The 20,474-nt window shown below is 33.7% G+C and overlaps 2 protein-coding genes across 3 annotated transcripts; both read left to right on the top strand.

Moving 5' to 3' along the window:
* The first annotated feature begins 3,300 nt into the window (after positions 1 to 3,300).
* Positions 3,301 to 9,118, top strand: LOC122599653 (phosphatidylinositol glycan anchor biosynthesis class U protein-like). 2 transcript variants are annotated; one of them, XM_043772198.1, is made up of 14 exons: positions 3,301 to 3,557; positions 3,665 to 3,712; positions 3,814 to 3,877; positions 4,181 to 4,213; positions 4,951 to 5,075; positions 5,177 to 5,311; positions 5,811 to 5,887; positions 5,986 to 6,215; positions 6,337 to 6,393; positions 6,482 to 6,650; positions 7,275 to 7,332; positions 7,419 to 7,504; positions 7,582 to 7,638; positions 8,680 to 9,118. In XM_043772198.1, exons 1-14 carry the CDS (start codon positions 3,386 to 3,388, stop codon positions 8,770 to 8,772), a joined length of 1,404 nt encoding a protein of 467 aa, XP_043628133.1. In that variant the 5' UTR covers positions 3,301 to 3,385; the 3' UTR covers positions 8,773 to 9,118. The 2 variants fall into 2 exon arrangements, with proteins under 2 accessions (XP_043628133.1, XP_043628134.1); XM_043772199.1 differs by having other exon boundaries at positions 3,516 to 3,557; positions 4,971 to 5,075.
* Positions 9,119 to 9,874: 756 nt separating this feature from the next.
* Positions 9,875 to 19,040, top strand: LOC122602034 (cytochrome P450 87A3-like). Its single transcript, XM_043774768.1, has 9 exons — positions 9,875 to 10,074; positions 10,155 to 10,476; positions 10,662 to 10,811; positions 10,893 to 11,144; positions 11,252 to 11,341; positions 11,467 to 11,545; positions 11,627 to 11,733; positions 18,638 to 18,765; positions 18,851 to 19,040. Exons 1-9 carry the CDS (start codon positions 9,875 to 9,877, stop codon positions 18,954 to 18,956), a joined length of 1,434 nt encoding a protein of 477 aa, XP_043630703.1. The 3' UTR covers positions 18,957 to 19,040.
* The last annotated feature ends 1,434 nt before the right edge of the window (positions 19,041 to 20,474 follow it).

Here is a 20,474-nt window from a genome sequence, read left to right as displayed (position 1 = left end):
TGTAAGGCAGGTACTTAATTACTTAAACTAACTAGGAAGTACTCCATTAATAATCATCTCGATATTTTCTGAAGTCTCGTATTGTGAGGCATGAATTTACTAGTTAAATATTAGCAATAAAGTTGTTTCTTAGCAATGAAGCACATTGCAAGAATCTTTTTTTCCTTTTACCTGAAATCAAAGCAAGGCACTTCATATCCAAGATCACAAAGTTACTGTAGATTAATTATATTGTAAGTTATCTACTTTCTTAACATGTACACACTTAATGTCAATGTTCAAATGATAGTTTAGTTAGAATTAGAATTTAAGTGGATGATTTTATCTCTAGAAAATGATAAATCCTTTTAACCAATCATCCAAAAAATCCTTCTAATATATCCACTTGTTAACACTGGAATCCATTAATTCTCTTTCCTAATCGCACCCTTTGATTTTTCATATGTCACAATCCTATTAATTAGGGGGATTTTTAGGCTAATGATTTAAGAGGATTGATCATTACTCTTTTATCTCTATTGATTGTCAACGATTTAGAAATTGTGAGGGGATTCCCTCAAGTTACCCGACTTGACTGTTAAACAAAGAAAATCTGAACTTTTGAATTAAATTCACTTTTATTCTTAACCTTTTATTTTAATTCAAGAAATTAAAATTATTATAACTTGACCCCTCAAGTTATTTCCAACTTGAAGGGAACTTCACTTTAAAAAATTTAATATTCATTGTTGGAACAAATCAAACCAATCATGAAAATTAATAAAAATAATGAAAATCAACAAAACCCAATGATTAACCTTTACGAACAAAATGGTATACATACGCTAAACCACTAATTAACCACCTTTTAAGTGGTCTAGTGACAAGCTTATTATTAAGAGTAATTTTTTTTTATGGAAAATGCTAAATGAAATCGTTGGGACTTTACTTAACGTGCATAAAAAAGTTGTACGTTTTCATATTAAAACTCCACCCTGAATTTTATGGTAAATGTACAACTATTTAATGCACCTTAACGAAAACCCTAAGGATTTCATTTAGCAAAACCCATTTTTATTTAGAACCTACTTTTTTTCTAAAGATATTTAGAAATCTTTTTAAATTTGGATATTGTGACAAACTTAGCTTTGGAAACTACTATAGAAATGACTAAAATCATGATTATAGTCAACCAATTAAAACTTGAACCATATATAAATCAAACTACTATAATTAACCAAAAATGGCTCATCAATTAGAAGCCTTATGCAACCACTAGTATAAACTCTGGTGGTTAGGAGTATCTTTTAAATTCACTATATAAGTACCGGGATGAGTTTACCCAAGGTCTCAAAAGGAGGGAGGGGTTGGATGTCTCAAAAATCTCAGGTTATAATTGCCAAATTGCAACTCACTTTTTTTAAAAAAAAGTAATAAAAAAAATAAAAATTATAAGCCTTATAGAAAAAAAGGAAAGAAAGAAAAAAAAAAGTTATATATACACATTAAGATAGATGTTGCAACTATAATATAACTATCAAAGGTGACAAAATCTTAAATACATTTAATCAAATATCTTAGCATTAGTTAATCAACCCGGGTTCAACCCGGGCTATTTAAATAACTTTTATAACAAATTAATGCGAAGATCTTTGAAATGACAAACAAAAGCTTAAACCAATGTTATATTGTTAAGTAATGTAAGCAAGATCCATTTTCTCATCCTCCAACGTATATATAAGAATTTTGCACCAAATCCATTATTGTTTTGTTAGAAAGAGAAAAAAAATTGACAACCAATTTAACTTGTAAACTTATAACTGAACAATTAAAGGTAAAGCTTATAAAAATAGTTTTAAAAGATGTATATTGGTATCTTATGCTTTGAACATAATTCATTGATTGTCAGCTTGTATGGATCAAAAGAAGTTAATTTAAAACCAACAAAATGTTGGCTGTGTTTGATTGCATCTGAATGGAATGGTTCATCACTGAGTGTTAAATCGGTCAGCATTCAGTGTGTTTGATATGGAAATATGAACACTGAACGAACAAAAAATGACTCTGGATCATTCCTCCTCAAAAGGCTTCCTTAACCATTCAGCATATACAATTTTACCTTAATAACCCTTATTGAAAATAATACATCTGGTTTTCCGGGTAGACCTTCCTTTCATCCCAAATTCTTTTTTTCTCTCACTTCTTTACCCAGGTTAATACAAAAATATTTATTCTTATAAATCTCTTTCTTTTTTTATTTTTTCTTCTTTGTTTCTCTAACTTGGAGGTAAATACATTTTCTTTTCTCGTTTTCTCTGATTTGAAGGCAAGTACGTGGTTGTTGAAAAACAAGAACATCTTTGGATCTATTTTTTCCTTTTCAGGTGGAGAAGTTTATATTTATAGATCACTAATCTGTTTACATGTTTCTTTTACAGATCTAATTTTTTTATTTTTGTGCTATAAGCAACTATATGTATTTTTTGTTTATTAGTTATTATCATCTTTCAAAAATATATTATTATTTTTGTTATTGACAAAAAATTGTTTTTTAATATCCAATTATAAAAGTTTTATGAGTCATAATGAGAAATAACAAAAAAAAATGGAATTTATGTATACATCATCCGTTCATTCAATAGAATAGGTGGTTTTTGTTTGATTTTATTTTATTTTCTCTTTCATAAACACAGACAATCCATGTTAATAAAAACTGGGTTATGACATTGGTATTAACCATTATTTTTATTTAAAAAAATGAATATTTGATGTTGCTTTACGATTAGTTTGTTTTATAATTGCTATAAAATCAAGTAAATGAGATGATAGTTGTTTGAATATAGATTATATTATAAAATGTTTTTATTCACTAAACATATACAAGGGTGAAATGGTAATTTTATATCATTTAGGTTATTGATTCAGAACATTTATCAAACATATGGTTGTGATTTAGAATCATATTCATACAGATATATGAACCATTCAGATATTAGAATCATTCAACACTATATCATTCTGTACTATCAAACACAACTTTAGTCTTAAATTTATAGAAACAAATAATTAAAAATATTATTAAAATATAGGATTTGATTGTCGTTCCCATACAAATATGGGATTTAATAATAATTTTGAGCCAATGATAAGAAATCAATTTAATTTTATTTTAAATAATTGTTAAAATTAATTAATATGACATCATTAAACTTAAATTGAGATTTGTAAAGGAAGCTAGAAATCTTCTTTTAAATAAAATAAGTATTAATAACTAAATTATTGTTTTATCATGAAAAATTTTAATGTATCAATTTTATAACTAACTAAATTATAAAATTACAAGCAGCAGCAGCTGAGCAGAGCAACAGTTGATGAGTCTCCGATCAGAAACCACCAGCAAACAACAATGGAGAAATCAACAACTGCAACGAAGAAGAAGCATCAGAAGGAGACATGGTTTTGGAGATCCGCAGTATCATCCATAATCATAAGAATCATACTTATATTTTATTTCCCAAACTCTCTCAATTTCTCTTCCCGTCCTGAAGTCTCCACCCCAATCACCAGCCTTCGCCGCCGTAACCCTAATTCTCATCACATTTCTATTTCTTCTTATTTTTATTTATTTTTTTACTAAAATCAATTTCCTATTTTAACTAATTAAGTTCTTTTAATATTTTTCCAGTGGCGGAAGGTTATTGGCTAAAACAATCATCTATATCGCCTTATGCCGGTTCGTATATTCATGATCTTTTGTAATTACATAATGTATATATATATGTATATGTATATAATTTCAATGATATCTTATTGAGTTTTGATTGATTTGTCCAGGTTCAATGTACCATGGATCTCCACTTTTGTTATCAGTTCTTGGTCCTCTTACTATTGATAATAGGTATAAATATATGTATATATATATGTTGAATTTATGGAAATTCTGTATATATGAGATGTATAAATCGGAAGAGAGTATACATTTTGTCAGATTTAAGTTCAAACTAGTATTGCTTGGATAGGACACTACAGATGTCTATATATATATATGAATTATGAAATGAAATTTTTGTATTTACTGTTTTGTAGAAACAAAAGAAAGTAATTTTTGTATTTATACGTGTACGGTTATACTGTATGTGTGATATGTTATGCTATGATATGATATTGATGTATTGATTGGGGCTTGTTATTGTGTCTGCAGAGGTGAAGGGCAGCCAAGTCATCTGTTATGCGGGTAAAATTTCTTTGATTTTTTCCCCCTTGCATGTGAAGTCAAATAATTGGAGATGTGCTCTTATGTAGCAATGATCATTACAGTTCCTTGTTAGTGGACACTATTGTTGATGATGAGATTAGGAATTGAATTTGTGCTAAATTAGATTAGAATAAATTGTTTGAACTTAGAAAGGTTAAAGTTGTATGTTACTACAAATATCAGAAAGCTAGGTACAAATAGTAGCTTTCATATTGTTGAAACGTATATCAGAAATGAAACTAAATTGGGGCAGGGAAAGTGTAAGATTACATTTTTCATAAAAATGAGATTGAAATTTCTTTAACTTTGAGGAATTATAACTTCTCATAGTGAATGTGAGAGACCCAATATGTTAATGTTAAAATGAGATTTTTTAAATTGCAATATGGCATGGACATCATAAGGATAGACAACATTAGTAATAGAAAGTTAATCAGTTTTCATAGTACTTGAATCATAAGTTTCTCTTTATTTATATGAGCAAAAGTATTATTTAGTTTGATTAAATTTATCCCTAAAGGTGGTCATAAATTCTGAAGCAGGTAGTTGGTCAAACCTATATTAATAGGTAAAAGATTTAAGAGGAGGGTCGAGAGACTGTTGAGACTGGTTTTTGCTTGGTTAATATTGTTATTTCTTTGTTCATTTGGTGTTATCCGCTTTTTGTATACCTTATTAGTTGCATAGTTGATATAAATTGTTATTTTTGGATACAGACTTGCATTTGTTATTGCAGATTTCATCACTGCAATGCTTATTCGTGCAATAGGCCAGCGTCTCCAAGTGGCAGATATTCAGAGTCTGAAATTATTAGGAGCTGGCCAATTTTTGAAAATTTCAGGTTTGTATTTCAATTGCATTTAAATACGTCATTCTGCTAAATTCAGAGTGTCTTTTATGCTCTTTCTTTCTAAGAAAGCTGATGGACTTTGTATTATGTAGAAAATTTTCAATCTGGCGATGTAGCTGCTCTTGTGTATTTATGGAATCCTTTGACTATCATTACCTGCCTGGGATGTTCAACATCACCGCTTGAAAATCTTATGATTGTTTTGTCCCTATATGGGGCTTGCATGAGTAAGACCTCGTCAGTCATTTTCTACTTCATTAGTGTCATGTTAATCTTTTAGTAGTGTCAGTCTGTCAGGCATCACTAAAGGTGGTAGCTTTGACGCATTATTTTTCAATGGGTTGGATTTGGGCAGTATTTTATCTTAGACCAGTAAAATGAAAAAGTTTAGCCAAAAGGAAAACGGGTAGGATGGGTCATCGAACAAGTCGAAGGACACTTAAATTCTATTAATGATGCATACAACCTTGAAATTAATGTTCATTCAAGCTTTTGACGGTTTTTGCAATAATATTATTTATCTTGATTAAGGATTTAGTTATCTATTTAAATATGGACAAAAAGAGTGTTTTCAGGTCAACCTGTACCAACCCTTTTCAAACTCTACCAAAATTGACCATTTAATTCAATTGCGTTGTGACACGTTAGCCTACCTGTTCATCTTGCCACCTCTAGGTATCAGGTATTAACAAATCCCATTGATTCTCTTGATTGTAATTGCAACAGGACTAGTTCCCCTGGCTGCTTTTGGATGGGTGATAGCATCTCATTTGTCCCTCTATCCTGTTATTCTAGTCATACCAGTATGCCCGTACTTAATACCTTTCCTCTTCTTTTGGTGCATCAGTCTTCAATACAATAACAAGGCTTTTTTCCTTTTTCTTGCATTTTTCTGTTTCAGTTGGTTCTCTTAATAGGTTGTGGTCTGGATACGCCACCACAGAAACTCTTTCTGCAACAGACACATGGTGATGATCACAAGGAAACAAGTGAATCCTTGAATCCGAGAATCTTTTCATGGAGACGAGCTGTTCTTTTCTTTTTATGGGCTACTGCTTGGGCGTTCTATGTTCTAGTCCTATGTGGCTTATCTCTAAAAGAATATAGTGGTCTTGGAGAAATGTTTAAAAGGTACAACTTATTACTATATTTTACTAAATCTATACTGGCATGTCCTATTTGTAGCCTACTCACTTTTGTGACCTTTCTTTTGCTAACATTGTTTCTTTTTTAATATTGTCAATACTGGCAGAACCTATGGATTTATTCTGAGTGTGGAAGATTTATCTCCAAACATTGGTGTCTTGTGGTGTGTACCCATTTTCTTATGGTGGCTGTTATAGATGGATTATATATTATATAATAACATTTTCCCAATGGTCCTAATATGGAAACAGGTACTTCTTTGCAGAGGTTTTTGATTTCTTCAGAGACTTTTTCCTGATTGTATTCCATATAAACATTCTTTTTATGGTATTGCCACTTGCTGTACGGCTACACCATCGCCCTTGCTTTCTCGCTTTTGTGTACATTGCAATCTCTTCGGTGCTTAAGTCCTATCCTTCTGTAAGTTTTCTACTATCTTTCTTAAAACATTTATTTATCTCCTCTTTCTCTTCCCCAATTTTTCTTGGTTACAAATGCAAGGTCCTAAACTGCTGAAATATCTTCCGATTTACATGAATGATTAATAAAAGCTTTCTTATATCATTATATGATAGCTCATACTTCATTCTATCTGACCTATATGCTTTGCTTGGAATAGAGGTGGCAGTTTTGACTCATTCATCTATGGATGGGTTGAATTATGGGTATGTTTTCATCATCAAAAGGGTGAAATGGGTAAAAAAATTTTTGAAGATTGCAGTGTAGTATGTGGGTCAATTGGTTAAAGTCAACTGTTTTTCTATGCATAATTGCATCCTTCTAAATACATTTTTCAAGAATATTGGATTATTAATGAAATAAATAGATGTAATCATATTTGACGTACCCATTATTTATAAATGGACAAAACGTTTTTAGGTCAAACCAACCTTGCCCATCTCAACCTCAGCAACATTACAAGTTTGAACTTCTCAGCCACCATGGCCTGCTCATTGTGTCACCTTTAACATTTCACAATAAGCATATTGTCATCATAGTCATTTGTTTCATTTCCTTGACATTCATGGACATGGACATGGACAGGTTGGAGATTCAGCTCTTTACCTGGGTTTACTAGGCCTGTTTGTGAATGCACTAGCTGGTAACTGATTAAAGCACTTATTAAATACAATGATTTTTATGCTTCTAGTACACCTTGAGCTTATTTTAACATCCATATATGTGCAGATATGCAATTCTCGTTTTTCCTGTTCTCTGGTTATTTGGGTACTTTACTTCTTAGCCCTGTAATGCACAACTTGTGGATATGGAGGGTATGATTCTTGCTAATGTCTTGTTTACATAGCTTGCTTGGTCACTTGGTTAAAGTTTGACCTGATGGAATTTTCAGGGAACGGGAAATGCAAACTTCTACTTCGCTACTGCAATGGCTTATGCTTGCTTTCAGGTTAGTCGATGTCTGATCTGACAGTCCTAAATAGAGGCTGAAAAGCGGGTGGGTCGAGTGGGTTGGGTAACAGGTTAAAACAGGTTCTGGTTAAAATAAGTATTTTTTAAACAAGTCCAAATGGTTGGGTTGATTCATTAACTCTTTGTTTTGTTCCTCTTTTGAATTTTATAAAGAACTTACTGTAACTAACAAGGATAAAAAATTTAAATTGTTCAAGTAAAGCAATTTAGGAGGTATAGAGCATTTGAAAACACTTTATGCAACTATCGACATGTTTGACTTGTTACGATTTGTTACTTGTTTGAGATAATATCCAAATTGACCCAAACTTGGGATTCCTCTAGTCCTCAGTGTTGATAAAATTTCATTTCCCTCCCCCTCCCAACCACCTCAAGAGACAATCCACTATAAGAAGAAAAGGAGAAACATCTTATTCTCTTCATTCCATGAAAACTGTAACATATTTATCTATTACCATAGTTACAGTGTTTTTTTAAATTTTTTATTATTTTTTTTTTCTGATTATGAGTTCGGTCTTGCAAGATCCCTATCTTTTTGTGTTGAGGGTATTTTACATACAGTCGAGGACCGGGCTTTTGTTAAAACCCCACTTAAAACTGTGCCAGACAAACATTGCAAGTTTTATTGACTGGTCAATAGGATAAGAACAAATGAAAATTGTTCTAGATTCAGAAGTAACAAATTGTTTGAGATCCAAATTTAATATGGAAAGCGACAAAATTAGTTGTTACTCTGATTAATATACAGGAGTCTTATTTTCCGTTCTGTTCTTTAAAAGTTGCAGTCCAATAACCTTAACCACATAACCTAGATGTGTAAATAGGTTTGTATTTCTTGCTCTCGTGAGTCTTTACACGATGTCAATCCAATGTCACAAATTGAAATCTGCTGGTTAAACCATTATCCAACATACCCGACCTGGTTGTTTTACCACATTTAACATCTACACTGTGTGTTTGTCATTCACCAACAATGGCTAATTCTGTTTCTCTCTGTTTTGCGTTTCCATTTACTCAGATTATCTTGGTGGTCGAGAGTGTTAGCTCAATGCTCAAGCATGATAGAGCTTTGAAGCAAGATACCACAACAGTTGCAAAGAAGTTACAATAATACTAACTAAAGCCTCCATACTTGAGTATTTAGATTTAGCACTCGAAACAAAATCCCTAAAAGCTCATTTTCAATAGGCAATCTGCCCAGTTATTGAGATAGTTTTTGTTTTCACATGGGTTTTTGCATTGCATAATGTTGTAATTTGTATTTACAAATTTGAGTTGGATGAGTAGAATGTATTTGTTGCAAGTTAGTATAATGTTGTTTATAAGTTCAGAATTGGTTGTTGGGCACACAACATCCGTGCATATTTACGTCCTACAAATTCCTTACTGTCTAGGGGTATGTATATATGAACCTGTTATTGAATACTTTTTGTGCATTTTAATATTTTTAAAGATCATATTTCATTTGCCTAAGGTACTAATTTTGCAGTGAATAAGAAGTTACTTCAGTGGTAATAATAAAATATCTTCAAAATCTGGTTGGGTTTCGGGCTGGTTTACCAACGGGAAGTAGGGACCGGGTAGGCCCCAATAGGCTAACTTTGATAAGATACTCGAGGATGGTGACCGGATGTTAGTAATTATTGTCAAAAGATTTTGCCTAGATTATTTTTGAAAGTTCAGTTTCGCCTTATTTTTCAACGTTGTACATAATAATAGATACATCTTTATTTAATAATTTTCATTATCATACACTATCTCATGGATGTCTAATTGCATGGGAAAAAATTGAAAGTGACCTTTAACCCCAATTTTTTCACACTGTGCATTATAGTAACGATAATGACTATATTGTTACGAACTTACGATTATTAACGGTTTTCAAATATTTTTTGGTCATTTTTAGTACAGTAACATTTAAGAGTTTTTGGGAGCAACTTCCAATTCCCACTAAGTTAAGTTTCATAGTTAAGAAATTTTTTAAAAGATTAAAGTTAGCTACATTATATATATTTTTTTACGTAACATCAATAAAAAACTCAATAAGCAGCATGGTTGGATCCCTTGCCTCTGGAGACAGAGATCATGGGTTCGAGACTACCTCTACTTTCAAGTAGTTCCGCCCTTGTATTTGCATATATATTAGCTTTCTTAAGTTTCTCATTTCCTTCAATTGCTAATTAGGCTTTCTTTAAACAAAGTAACAGCTAATGATGTGGAATATTAGTATGTTTGTTTTAGCTCTAATTGTGGTATGCTTTTCACATTGGGTTTATAGATGGAGGAACCCAAAATGTTACGGCAAACTTCCTCCAGGTTCAATGGGTTGGCCACTATTCGGAGAAACTCTCCAATTCTTTGCCCCCAACCGCACTTGGGACGCCCCTCCCTTCGTTAAAGAAAGGGTCAAAAGGTGATTATTTTTTTATAAGTGTAATATGTCTGTGTCATTATGGTAAATGCTGTGACATTCTTTGTTATATATGATTTCAGGTATGGCTCAGTATTTCGAACCAGTTTTATTGGGCTTCGTGTAATAGTCTCGACAGATCTTGATCTTAATCATATGGTGTTCCAAAAGGAGGGTGAGTTGTTCCAGAGTTGGTACCCATATAGTGTGAGAACGGTATACGGGGAACAAAACGTAAGTACCTTACATGGAAACCAACATAAATATCTCAAGAACATGGTGCTCAATCTAGTTGGTTATGAAAGCCTCAAAAAAATCCTTTCTGAAGTTGAAAGTATAGCAACAAGAAACATTGAGAAGTGGGTTGGCCAAGAAACGGTTGAATTGAAAGCGGCAACTGCAAATGTAAGTAAATGGATAATTGTCCTCATTTCAACTCTTTCACACATAAAAAGAAGTCATTTTAGGAGTGTATAAATCGAATGGGTTGAACAACAAGTCAAATTAATGGGTCAAATAGTAGAAAGTTATCATGTGTATTTTGGGAAATTAGTGTATTGTGATTGTTATAATCTTTTGGTGTTCAACAGTTGATATTTAGTCTCACTGCAAAAAAGTTGATAAGTTATGATCTAGAAAATTCATCCGAGAAGCTAAAGGAGAACTTTGAAGCTTTTCTTGAAGGTCTGCTCTCAGTTCCTATGGCGATTCCTGGAACAGCGTATTACAAGTGTCTACGGGTACCAAATGAAGAAATATTATCACTTACCATGTGTAAATAGTAAATAATTTCTGACCAATTTCTTATAAAAATTAATCAGGGTAGGAAAAAGGTGATGAAGATGCTCAAGAACATGTTGGAGGAAAGGAGGAGGAAGCCTAATAAAGCCAACACCGATTTCTTTGACTATGTTCTTGAAGAACTGAAGCGAGATAATACAATCCTTACAGAAGCAATTGCCCTGGATTTGATGTTTACACTTTTGTTTGTAAGCTATGAAACGACTTCCATGGCATTATTAGTAGCTATCAAACTTCTTACAGACAATCCTCCAGCATTGAAGGAATTAACAGTAAGTGAAAATTCAAAAGTGAAACTAATGAATCATGAGTTGGTCTCTTAGTAGATATTTTTTGCCCAATGAAAAAGTATACTCTTGATATTACTCGTATGATATAGGAAGAACATGGAAAAATCTTAAAAGCGCGTGAAAACACAAAGTCGGGACTTACATGGGAAGAATATAAGTCGATGACATTCACGTTTCAGGTGGGTTACATGACATAATCACATTTCAGGTTATAAACAATTGTTGGTAAAACTGTGGAAATTTTGGTTCTTGCACATGTATCCCTAAAATGCGTTCACAATTACATGAGATGATCACATTTCAGGTTATAAACGAAGCGGTGAGGATGACAAATATTGTTCCGACAGTATTTAGAAAAACACTAAAAGATATCAAGTTCAAAGGTATATTATATCCACCATAGGCTAGGTTTTTTTTACATAAATAATAGGTGTGCCGTGATATTAAAATTGGGTTTGATGCAGGCTACACTATTCCATCTGGTTGGGTTGTAATGGTAAGCCTATCAGCGGTCCATTTAGACCCTGTCAACTTTAAGGATCCACTGCACTTCAATCCATGGCGTTGGGAGGTAATCGCTCATTATTTTCACACTGACCAAAAATTTAGAGTTGACAGATTTCAGTTTGTTTAATTGCAATGGGGTCAAATTGGGTTGTATGTGTTAGAATATATGAACATAAACACATAACAAATCACGAGTACGCAGCGGAAAAAAAACGTTTATGTAATCATATTAATTAACAAAGTAATGAATAAAATATGTGTACCTTTGTGCAAAGCTTCCAATAAAGTTGATAATTATTATTATTATTATTATTATTATATTATTATTATTATTATTATTATTATATTATTATTATTATTATTATTATTATTATTATTATTATTATTATAGGGTCTAAACTAAAACTCCTCTACGATCGAACACTTGACACCCTTATATCGTATGCTAGTACCCGATCACGAATTCACAAACCCGTTGTGTTTTTGCCCACGGCCGAACGAGAGAGAGAGAAGAGAGGAGAGTGTTTAGGGTTTTCAAAACTAATTGTCTTGAATGAATGAATAAAACCCTTAACTCTTGATCTCTTTTTAAAGGGATTAATTAGAAGGGTTTTCTAACTTAGTGACCAAGTTAGAATGGGATTAGGAAACTCCCTAAGGAATTTCGACCCCCCCCCTCCTTTGTACAATTAGGAAACTTCTAATTTACAATTTAATCCTTCCTTTTTGATTAATTAAACACTATTAAACCTTTAACATAGTTTAATTAATAATTTAAGTGATCGTTTAATTAATATATTACTATAATATACTAATTAAATATACAAAGTTAACGTGTCATTTTATGTAACCCCGTAGGCTTAAATAAATACCGGACATGCGTTTATTATAACGTGATCATATTCCAACAACTCCCACTTGAGCAGGTTATTATAAAGGCAATAACATTGGTTAGCGTCTAGCAACACGCCAATGCTCCCGGAAATATTTGAGTATAGTTTCTTAAAGTATCATTTGAAATGATTTAGTCTTTAATATATCCCTTTGTTTCAGATACCATTGTTAGTTATGGATATGGATCAATGTCATTCCATAATGTAACGATTTTGTTTCTCATTTAGCAATTAACTTAAGATTATCAAATTGCGTCAAGACAACTTCTTGAGTTTATTTGGGTACGGCCGTACAAACATCTTAATTAATCAATAAGGGCGTCAAATGGTATCATTCTTCAGTTGCAAATTGAAAGAACAAATCTTATATTGACTACAAGTGTCAAGTCATGCTACTTCTCAACATTTCTGAAATAGCCCTTTATTACTACCTTGTTCAGGATAGCGTAGAACTAAATCAAGAGATTGTGATCCATACATTTTTAACCTACTTGCATCTCAAGCCTAAGGATAACTAAAGCAACCATTTCACGAATTTCACTTAATGACGCCGATCCATAAAATGATAATTCGTTAAGTGGATTAAGTCCGATATGCACCTCTTTGGATATCATGTGAGTTTGGCAGGACCATCTTCATATATTCACCAGAATATTACCAATCTCTCACATATGTCTTAGTTTAACTATATTCCTATATAGTTAATCGACAATGGACATTTAGAATATTTAAAACATTCATGGATTTAAACATGTAAATATAGGACATAATTATTATGAAATGAAAGCACTCATTTATTGAAATAACAATTGGTTAACATCCCTTATCCAAATACCAATCACAGATTTACATGGCACAACTTATCAACTTAAGACCAATGCCTTCAGCATGCTTATTAAGCTTTCCTTTTGATAATGCCTTCGTAAAAGGATCTGCTAGGTTGCAATCCATGTGAACTTTGAGTAGATTGATTTCACCCGATTCGATTTGCTCTCGAACATAGTGATATCTTCTCTGGTAATGTCCGACACCTTTCTGAACTCCAGGTTCATTGGCAATGACAATAGCTCCCGTATTGTCACAGTACAGATCCATAGGTGAGTTATTTGAGGACATCACGTCAAGTCCAAAAATAAACTTCTTGATCCAGACAGCTTCCATAGCGGCCTCTGAAGCGGCAATGTACTCAGACTCTGTAGCAGACATAGCAACTGTGGTTTGCTTCTTGCTCTTCCAATCCACCGCGCCTCCATTTAAAATGAAGACGTATCCTGACTGAGACTTTGTATCGTCTTTATCAGTCTGAAACCCCGCATCACAGTATCCAGTCACTTTGAGTTCTGTGTCAGAATTTCCTCCATACACCAAAAATAAATCTTTAGTAGCTCGCATGTACTTAAGAATATTCTTTACAACAGTCCAATGATCCTCTCCAAGATTTTGCTGATAGCGGCTAACAATATTTTGCGTGAACGCAATGTCAGGTCTAGTGCATCTTACCGCATACATAATAGATCCCACAGCCGAAGCATAAGGAACTCTTTGCATACGCTCCACCTCTTCAAGCGTTGAAGCACCGTTCTTGCTAGATAATTTAAGTCCTTCTTGCATGGGAACAAAACCGCACTTAGAATTCTCCATCTTGAATCGCTTCAAGATTTTATCTATATAAGCACTTTGACTTAATCCGATCAACCTTTTGCTTCTATCTCTATAGATCTTGATTCCAAGAATAAATGCTGCTTCTCCCAAGTCTTTCATAGCAAAACACTTTCCAAGATAAGATTTAACGTCTTTCAACATTGGAATGTGATTTTCTATTATCAATATGTCATCTACATATAAGACAAGGAAAGTAACATTACTCCCACTAGCTTTGCGATATACACATGGCTCATCAAGATTTTGAGCAAAACCAAACTTCTTGATTTCCTCATCAAACCTTTTATTCCAACTTCTTGATGTTTGCTTCAATCCATAAATGGACCTTTGAAGTTTGCACACTTTGTTGGGATGATTTGGATCGACAAAACCTTCCGGTTGAACCATATAGACTTCTTCGTCTAGAAAACCGTTTAAGAAGGTGGTTTTGACATCCATTTGCCATATCTCAAAGTCATAGAATGCAGCTATGGCTAAGATGATCCTAATAGCTCTAATGTCCGCAACGGGAGAAAAGGTCTCCTCATAGTCAACTCCGTAAAGTTAAGTATAGCCTTTCGCCACAAGACGAGCTTTATAGGTGTGTACATTTCCATCCATGTCGTTCTACTTCTTGAAGATCCATTTACACCCAACGGTTCTACCATTTGGTGGAAGATCAACCAAGCTCCAAACTTGATTATCTTTCATGGATTTCATTTCCACATTCGCAGCTTCAAGCCATTTGTCAGACTCCGGATCCGATAATGCAGCATTGAAATTAGGAGGTTCATTTAAGTCTCCTAATATGTGTTCTTCAGATTGAACCATAAGATTTAATCTTTCACGAGCACGTATTGTCCTTGAGGACCTACGAATTGGAATCGCATTATCATTATCTTCAACTTGATATTCATGAGATTCATCTCTTTGAACATTTTCCCCCCCAAGTTGATGATTGCTAGTCTTTTCAGAAGTTGACATATCTTGCTCTTGAACTTCATCAAGTTCTACAATCCTCCCACTGTCTTCTTGAGATATAAGCTTCTTTTCAAGAAACTCAGCATATCGGAAAACCCATCGTTTCCTTTGGGTATCCTACAAAGATGCACTTAACGGATCTAGGTTCTAGTTTGTCAGGCGTATCTCTCTTCACAAGAGCCTCACATCCCCAAACCCGTAAGTAAGACAAATTGGGAACACTCTCATGCCACAGTTCATGCGGTGTCTTGTCAACCTTCTTAGTTGGAACCGTATTGAGAATGCGTACAACAGTCTCTAGGGCATAATCCCAAAACGAAAAAGGAAGAGTTGTAAGATTCATCATGGATCGAACCATTTCAAGCAATGTTCGATTCCTCATCTCCGATACACCATTATGCTGTGGAGTATATGGAGGAGTAAGCTGTTGAATGATTCCACAAGCTTTAAGATAATCTTTAAACTCTTGGCTTAAGTACTCACCACCTCGATCCGAACGAAGAATCTTGATGGTTTTACCGAGTTGATTTTCTACTTCACTTTTAAACACCTTGAATGTTTCGAAGACTTCATGTTTATGTTTCAGCAAGTAAACATAACCATAACGACTAAAATCATCCGTAAAAGTGACAAAGTAGCTAGCACCTCTCCTTAACACATGTCTAAATGGGCCACATACATCCGAATGTATTAGTCCAAGTAGCTCTTTAGCCCTCTCCGGTTTATTTGGAAAAGGTTTTATTGTCATCTTGCCGGAAACACAAGATACGCATTTATCAAATGATTCATCACTTGATTCTAAAATCCCTTCACGTTGAAGTCTCTCAATGCGTTTCTTGCCAACATGAGCAAGTCGACAATGCCAAAGATAAGTCGAGTCCAAATTGGGCTTGACTCGTTTGCTAACATTATACATTGAATTATTTGAATCACAACCACGCATATCAATTTCATAAATACCATCACAAGCAATAGCATCAAAATAATGGACATTATTTCTAGAAACTGAAATACCAATGTCATTAAAAACATTAATGAATCCGTTGTCTTTCAACAAAGAAACTGAAATTACACCTCTAGTAATAGACGGTGCATAGTGACAATTGTCTAAAACAATAACTAAACCAGAAGGTAAAACTAAATGATAGTCGCCTATTTCTTCTACAGTCGCCGGTAGACCATTGCCCACGAACAGTTGTAAAGATCCTGGCTTCAGTTTCTTTTTCCTTCTAAGCCCCTGTAAAGAATTACAGATATGAGTACCACACCCGGTGTCGTAAACCCATGAATAACGCTTAGAAAAGGAATATAATTCAATTGTGAAGATACTGGTTGAACCAACTTGCTTCTTCTTTGCATTCAACTCGGCTAGGTATTTAGGACAATTCCTCTTCCAATGTCCCACTTCATCACAGTAAAAACAAGTTTGGTCCTTAGCCTGTTTATCCTCTTTTGCTAGAGGCATTTTCTTTGGTTTCGGGACTGAAGTACTTCGCTTTCCCTTGCCATCTTTCTTGCCCTTAGCTCTTGGTTGCTTTGGTTTCTGGACTCTTCCCCCCTTGATCGTGAGAACTTGGGGTGTAGGAGATTTCTTTGGAAGCTTATTTTCAAACTCATTAACCATAGCATGAAGTTCAGCAATGGTTTTACTCATGCTATGCATATTATAATTGCGTACAAACTCCTCAAAATCCTTAGATAAAGACTTGAGAATTATGCCAATCACAACAGCAGGAGGGTAAGCATGATTCAACCTTTCCAATTGCTCAAAGTACGTTTTCATCTTTAGTACATGAGGCCCAACCGGTGTTCCTTGCTCGTGCCTTAAGTCATGGAGTACATCAATTAGATCGAATAACTCCACTCCGGCTTGTTTCTCGTACAAAGACTTGAGTTCTTTGATCATATCACATGGGAAATAGTTCTCAAATTGCTTTTGAAGCTTAACATTCATGCTTCCAAGCATCAAACAAGCAACCTCATTATGTCTATCGTACTGAGCAGCATAATGAGCTAACTCCTCATTAGTAGCATTAGCTCCCGGAACAACGGGTCTCTCCTCTTCAAGGATTTCATATTTCCTTTCAGCTCTTAGAACTATTCTCAGCTGACGAAACCAATCATTGAAGTTTGGTCCAGAAAGTTTTTCTCTTTCTAGCATCGACCTAAAAGCCAATTGGTGTGTGTTTTGAGTAGGATTTGTTGTTGCCATCTACAAAACAGACAAAAGTTCAATTATCGGTATTTTCGATAATTAATCCTTAAGAAATGTAATTTACCCATGTTAAATACTTTTAACAATTAATTTCATTAAGGCTAGGATCCAATTTGACATACCATCACCGCATCAGTTGATCTGCTAGAGATGATGATACTCAAAATGGTAAGTAATGATTAGTAATTGCATATCTAATGCAACTCGTAGAGTTATGAAACTTACAACAACACTAAAGGGTCTTTAAGTGTTTTGTAAACATGTTTTTGTTCCATCTTATGTCACGGGTCAAGGTCTCACCGTCTTAACTCGTTTTAAGTCGCCCAATTAAGAACGTGTAAATAGTCTGCCGCTGGTCTCACAACGGGTTGGTAATCTACCCTCAAGAGATACTATCCGCCTACGGTCTCACGTAGGGTCAAATAGTAACTGGGAGGTGTTCTAAGCGTATGAAGACTCATGCAAATCTTCATAACATAATATTTAATAAAATCATTTGTATAGTCTTAACAACACAAGAGAGCTCGGTAGCTCCATTTGAAAGCACAAAGAAGCGCAAGGGCAAAGGTTTGCGATGGACGGAATTAAAAACCCGCCCTTTTAGAAGGCTAGCGCACTCCGACTTATACCTCTCTTAGAGTTTGTTCAAATGGGGGAGCCGGTGTATCTCAAGGTTGTAAGACTCCAATTTTATTAAAAAATCTTATTTCGATATTGCTTAGTCAAGTTTATATTTTCTCAAAACTATTTTGCATCACCATTTATACCTCAATAAATACGCAAAACAATAGACTTTACTAATCTATTAACTATTAAGCATGCAACGAGTTATGGTAGGCCACCTAAACATGTCACTATGATTTCTATTATGTCTAAGCCGGCTCCCCCTTCAAAGAAGAGGACCACATACATCAAGTTGCCTTGATTGCATAAGCCTTAAACATATATAAAACAATCAATTATCACATAAGCACATAGTTGCTGACTGAAATTTTCCAGTAGCTTATACTACTGGAAATTTAGAGTTGACAGATTTCAATTTCTTTAATTGCAAATGGGTCAAATTGGGTTGTCTGTTATCTCAAACGGGCCAAATTAAAAAGTGAAGAAAGAATGGGAACTACTAAAGTGAGTTGAACAAGATGAAAGTTACCCAAAGTCAATTTAAGGAATATAGTTTATATTTGTTTTTCATCATCATCATTATTGGTGCAACTCTCAACTTGCATTGTAAACAGGGAAAGGATTTAAAAAGAGCGTCAAAAACGTTCATGGCTTTTGGAGGTGGTCAGAGGTTTTGTATTGGAGCAGAATTTGCCAAGCTTCAGATGGCTGTCTTTCTTCATTGTCTAGTGACCAAATATGAGTAAAAATAAACAAAAACTATTAGTATAAGCTTGCAAGAGGGACAAAAAATGATACAATAACATAATTTTCCTTTGAATTCTCAGGTGGATACCAATCAAAGGAGGAGAGACTTTACGAAACCCAGGCTTACAATTTCCAAATGGCTTTCATGTTCAGTTTTTCAATAAAGATACGCAAAACAGGATCTGAATGTACATATGATTTGTACCTTGCTATTGCAGTTCATAGTTCTCTTTTCAGCTTATAACTTCGAATAAAGAGATAAGAGGTGTTCCTCCCTATTATCTTTAGAATCTTATGTATGATATGACTTTGTTCGTTGGCCAGCATGTAGTTCTTTCATGAATAGACAAAGGCTTGTTAATAATGGAATATATATAGGATAAGACGAGACTAGCATTCCTTTATTCCAGTACTATTCTACAATTATAGATATACATAAGTTAACAATTAACAATCGCTAAGGTCCATACATAAAGACCGACACTCATAAGTTAACAATTAACAATCACTAAGGTCCATACAAAAAGTTATTATACAAAGAGTTTGCTGATTCCCTTACAAATACTATCCATCATAACATATTTAGTAATACTCGTAATAATTTATCCACGGAACAAATGTAGAAGATAACATTCATGTACAAATTAATTAATTTTAAAACATCTCTAGACTTTGTAGTGATGATATAAACATATGTTAAAATTCAGGACGTCTTTCAAGAAGCAATATCTCTATGTGTGGGTAGGAGTTATCTTACATCTCAATATATACTGCATCTATATGTATTCTACATGTAAGAGTTATTTAGAATATCAATATGATAAAGAAAATTATTTGGAGACTTGAAATGAAAGTGATAGGTCGATAATTGATACAAAAGATATATATATCTTGGTTTGGATTTTGTTAAAGTTTGATGTCAATTATTTTAGCTTTAGCTGTGAGTTTTTTAATATCAAGAAGTTGTATAATTGAACTGAGCATGGTTTTTTGTTGAGGCTATAGCCACAATTTTAGCTATAGGTGTGAGTTTTTTAATGCCACTATACATATTTTGCTTGCCTTCTCTTAGACACCATAAAACTATGTCCAACAGAAAGTCGTGTGGGTTTGTTCGGTTGTTCCAAAGCTTCGCATTCTGAATGTATCGAGCACACCAAATTGTGCTGGTTTACATATGAAGTGAATTTATACATGATCAATAGACTGGCCTCACAAAATTAAAAAATGGAATGGGATGTGAGAGTTTACAATGATGATATAACTTGTACCTCAATGCTTAATGTACTTGTATCATTGTAACTATTTTAGTTTGATAGTAACTAATTGAGTTACTATACGTAACCAGATCTGATTCAGTATATGTAATAATGATGATTCTAAGCACTGCTGGTACAAAAGAAAAGAAAAGAGAAAAGTATACACTTATTTGGTTGGTAGGAAGCGACATGATGTCCTTCATAAATGTTCTTGAAGTAGATATCATTTATTTGGGCTGTATCCAGGACTAGCCAATACATTCCCATAAGTTAATCAGGGAAAATGATACACTCGTGTTTTAAGTTGTTTAAATTGCTCCAACACTTGTAGAACTTTAATTATTAATGATACTAATCACAAAAAAATGCTAACAATGTGACTAAAATTCGGTCACCCAGTTGTGCATGATCATATCGTATTGGCTATAACTTGAATTTGCCCACT

This window comes from Erigeron canadensis, chromosome 5, assembly GCF_010389155.1.
Source record: "Erigeron canadensis isolate Cc75 chromosome 5, C_canadensis_v1, whole genome shotgun sequence".
NCBI classification, from domain to species: domain Eukaryota; kingdom Viridiplantae; phylum Streptophyta; class Magnoliopsida; order Asterales; family Asteraceae; genus Erigeron; species Erigeron canadensis.
This window is presented reverse-complemented; position numbering and strand designations above follow the sequence as displayed.